This window comes from Panthera uncia, assembly GCF_023721935.1.
Source record: "Panthera uncia isolate 11264 chromosome A3 unlocalized genomic scaffold, Puncia_PCG_1.0 HiC_scaffold_11, whole genome shotgun sequence".
NCBI lineage: Eukaryota > Metazoa > Chordata > Mammalia > Carnivora > Felidae > Panthera > Panthera uncia.
The window spans coordinates 84865684-84869734 of NW_026057578.1; the positions used below are offsets into that span (position 1 = coordinate 84865684).

The following is a 4051-nucleotide window of genomic DNA, read 5'->3' on the forward strand; positions in this document are numbered from 1 at the left end:
GTTCACTCCGAAATACAAATGGTGGCTGCAATGTTGAAAGGCATTAGCTTTTCTCCCAGAGATGGGAGATTCCTATGACTAATGGAGGTATGCAATGGATAGCAGGTGGGAGCATGGAGAGGTGGGGAGGCAGATGTGTGCAGAGTTTGAAGAGCCTTTTTCTGCTGGGAGTATCTGGGATCACCCTGGGGTGGTAGTGTGGGCTGAGTCTGAAATGAGGTCAATGCTAGTGGTGTCCCAGAGGTCTGGATGTTGAGAGTGGGTACAGTACTCTTACTGGTACTTGTAGGCCCATCCTTGACCTGTTAGAGAGAGTGCCAAATTAGAATTATTGGTCAATGTAACTCTGAACCCCATTCCAGATTTTGATGGACTGTAAAGGTGGGTTGGGGTGGTCCAGGGTAAAGATCTTAACACTTGAGTACTGTTCCTCTTTGGGTGGATCATTTGTCCCAGCCATGTGTTTTATGGCCTTTGTGGGTATTCTCATCCGTGGCTATAGTCAAGTACTACTAGATCCAGGCATTTGCCTGTTACTCACAGGTCTGTCTTGGTCAAAAAGCTGTAACCAATGTCCTTAAAGTACTCAGGTTGCAGGATTTCCTGAATGGACCAACCACTGTGTTTCCTTGGGTGGTCTTCCTTTCCAGCAGGCTCTGCTTTACCTAATTTCTTTTCTCCATATCTATAGAAACCCTTTCTCCTTTAAAGCCCAGTACAAGTTCTAAGTTCTCTGTGAAACTTTCTGGAGTCTCCCCAAGGAATTCCCCCACTGTCGAAAGCATTTGTGAGCTCTCCACACAAGCTATTCCCTCAATCACACAGGATAGACAACACTTAATTTGCCTACCCTTTCCCCCTTGTAGGGACACAGCTCCCCTTTTACCAAAAATGCCAATCAGAGTCTTTCTTGTGGGTCTTTGCCCTTCGGAGGAGAGAGAGAGTAGAGCAGCCAATCCCGCTCCAGTGTAAAAGTGTAAGTCTTACTTTCAGGTGCCTGAAAAGTCGGAATTCTGGCTAGAGGGTGCTGCTCTGTGCTAAGAGTGAGTGAAGCCCCAGGAGAGACAGTGATGGGTCAGATGGACCTTGGCTCCAGGGTTCCTGAGGCCTAGTTACACCCTAGTGCCACCCAGGATGGCTGTCCAGCCCTATGTTAAAGTCCATGAACCATTCATTCCCATTTTTGCCTGAGCTGGTTAGAGTTGGGTTTTTGTTACCTGCAGTCAAAAGAAAACCAGGAGTCTCCTTTATGTGGGATTTTTCTTATGTTCCCAAGGACAATGGTTTACAAGGAATTTATATCAAAGTAAGATAATAAAGTAGAAACAACATGCCCTTTACACTAAAATGAAACATTTTTAATGCCGTTTCCAGCAAGAAAAACAGGCTGTCTCTTTAACTTAAAAGAAGAGGTGATATCTAAACTCAAACAGTAAGGACTAAATGAGAAAAATGGGAATATAAATGAAAGTGTCTGGCACATAGGAGGCATATAGGAAATGGTCACTCCCTTCTTTTCTCCCTGAAGACAGGCTTCCACTTCTGTGTCCTTCAGTATCACCATTCTGTGATCAATGAGCTCAAAAACAGGAATTGAACCTACCAGCTCTTAAACTTGTTGGAGAATAAAGAAGGAAATAAATATCTAGGGAACAAGTAATTAGAAGCATTAGTTTGAAATGTCAATAATCCCTTGATACCTGGACTTCTTTTTCCTATTTCACTGTTACTTAAATCTCCCCAAAGGCTTATAATTTTATAATCAGGCCAACATGAGATATACTTTGGAAAAACTAGTGACATTGTGCTTTTATTTGAGAACAAAATAAATGGGCATGACTGGAACTCTGTCAGGATGGTCCTTAACATTCTGCCCTAAACAGGGTATTACTAACTTTCCAACACTGTTGGTGTAAGAAGTGCTGCGAACATCTTAGAGAATTAGAAAAAGTTTGAAACAAACTCTAAAGGTGAGTTCTTTAAGAAGGAAAGAGAGCTGGTTTCCTTTTTGTTCCTTTAAAAATTCTAGCCAGAAATATCACCCAATTTATAACGAAGACCATACACAGCAGCACCAAAAGGCCATTTACAAGAAGAGTTTTTCTTCAACAGAATCCACTTGAATGCGATAAGAAATTGCATCTTGGCTAAGAGCAGTTCACTAGGCGACAGAGCCATCTAAGTGCCTAACTAGTATTTAAATTGTCAAGGGTTGGGAATGTGCAAATTTAGCAGCAAAAGACTCTTGTTTTTTCCCTTGTCATGGGAAAGTGATGGTGGTCAGAGGCGCCAGTTCCAAGGGCTGGTCCAGCGGTGGCCGCTGGTCTTGGTATTCCGCCACATGCCCGTTCCGGTGGTGACCGTACTCAAACTTGATCCGAAGCTCACCAATCTTGGACTGAGGAAGGATATCTGGAATCCACTCAATGATGAATGGTGTTGGCTCCTTTTGATCTGGGGAAGTGTTGCCTGAAGACCAAAAAAAAAAAAAAAAGAACATTGATTAGTATCATTCCAAAATTTGAGGCTGGACAGATGTAACTCTGTTCAGTAATAATAAAAAAAAAAAAAAAAAAAAAAAAAAAAAAAAAAAAAAAAAAAAAAAGGAGAAAAAAATTAAAACAACAACAACAAAATAGGAGAGAGAAACAGTGGAGAAGAATCAAGGGAAGGGAAAAGTGATTACTGGTGTATCTATCCAAATAAAAATTTCAGGGAACTGTCTGGTACCCTCAAATGAAATAAGACCCAGCCTCCATGGAAATAAAGCCAAAAGAATACTAAGGAGAGCCCAGATTAAGGAGAAAAGATAGCTGGATGAGATTAAAAGGGAGACTAGCAAGAAAAGGTCAAGTTTCTTTTTTTTTTTTTTTTTTAATTTTTTTTTTTTTTTAACATTTATTTTTGAGACAGAGACAGAGCATGAACGGGGGAGGGGCAGAGAGAGAGGGAGACACAGAATCGGAAGCAGGCTCCAGGCTCTGAGCCATCAGCCCAGAGCCTGACGCGGGGCTCGAACTCACAGACTGCGAGATCGTGACCTGAGCCGAAGTCGGATGCTCAACCGACCGAGCCACCCAGGAGCCCCAGGAAAAGGTCAAGTTTCAAGGAAACCAGAAACAATTAAAATTACATGGTTCTAAAACATACTACAAACCCATAATAACCAAAGGAGTGTGGTACTGGCATATGTCTAGACGGATTAAATGAACAAAACAGAAAGATGCAAAGTGGACACAAATAGAACAGGAATTTAGCATAATATAAAGGTTGCATTTTCAATTACTAAAATTAGTGATTAGTAATTTCAGTTAGTAAAATACAAGTGTTTCTTATAATAGTGTGCATCAATTAGATAACTATCTGGAAGAAAATAAAAGGTGGCAGAATCATACCTCATACCTTACATCAAAAGAAATTCCAGAGGATCAAAGATTTAAACATGAAAAACTCAGGTTACAGAATGCTTTCAAAAAAATATAAAACACTAGCAGGGTCCAACTCTTGATTTTGGCTCAGGTCATGATCTCACGGCTCACGGTTCATGAGATCTCTCTCTCTGACCTTTCCCCCACTTGCATTCATGCACTCTTTTCTCTCTCAAAATAAATAAACATTTTACTAAAAAAAAAAAAAAAAACTAGCAGAATTTAAAATAATACAATATACCTTTCAAAACTATGGGGCATCTGGCTAGTTCAGTTGATAGAGCATGTGAATCTTTTTATTTATTTATTTATTTATTTAATGTTTATTTTTGAAGGGGAGAGAGAGAGAGAGAGACAGCATGAGTGGGGGAGGGACAGAGAGAAAGAGAGACATGGAGAATCTGAAGCAGGCTCTACGCTCCAAGCTGTCAGCACAGAGGCCGACAACAGAGCTCAAACCCACAAACTGTGAGATCATGACCTGAGCTGAAGTCAGACGCTTAACTGAACCATCCAGGAGCCCCAGAGCATGTGAATCTTGATCTTGGGGTCCTGAGATCCCATGTTGGGCACACTGCTTACTTAAAAAAAAAAAAAAAAAAAAAAAAAAAAAAAAAAAAAAA

At 40.7% G+C, this 4051-nt stretch overlaps 1 protein-coding gene across 2 annotated transcripts in view; it reads right to left on the bottom strand.

The window, feature by feature from the left end:
- Positions 1–1336: 1336 nt before the first annotated feature.
- CA3H2orf42 (chromosome A3 C2orf42 homolog) overlaps positions 1337–4051 on the bottom strand; it is a 31259-nt gene continuing 28544 nt past the window's right edge. For both annotated transcript variants that reach the window (XM_049651615.1, XM_049651614.1), the window contains one exon: positions 1337–2469. In XM_049651615.1, coding sequence (XP_049507572.1) covers positions 2261–2469 — 209 coding nt within the window. In that variant the 3' untranslated portion in view covers positions 1337–2260. The remainder of the gene's footprint in view (positions 2470–4051) is intronic.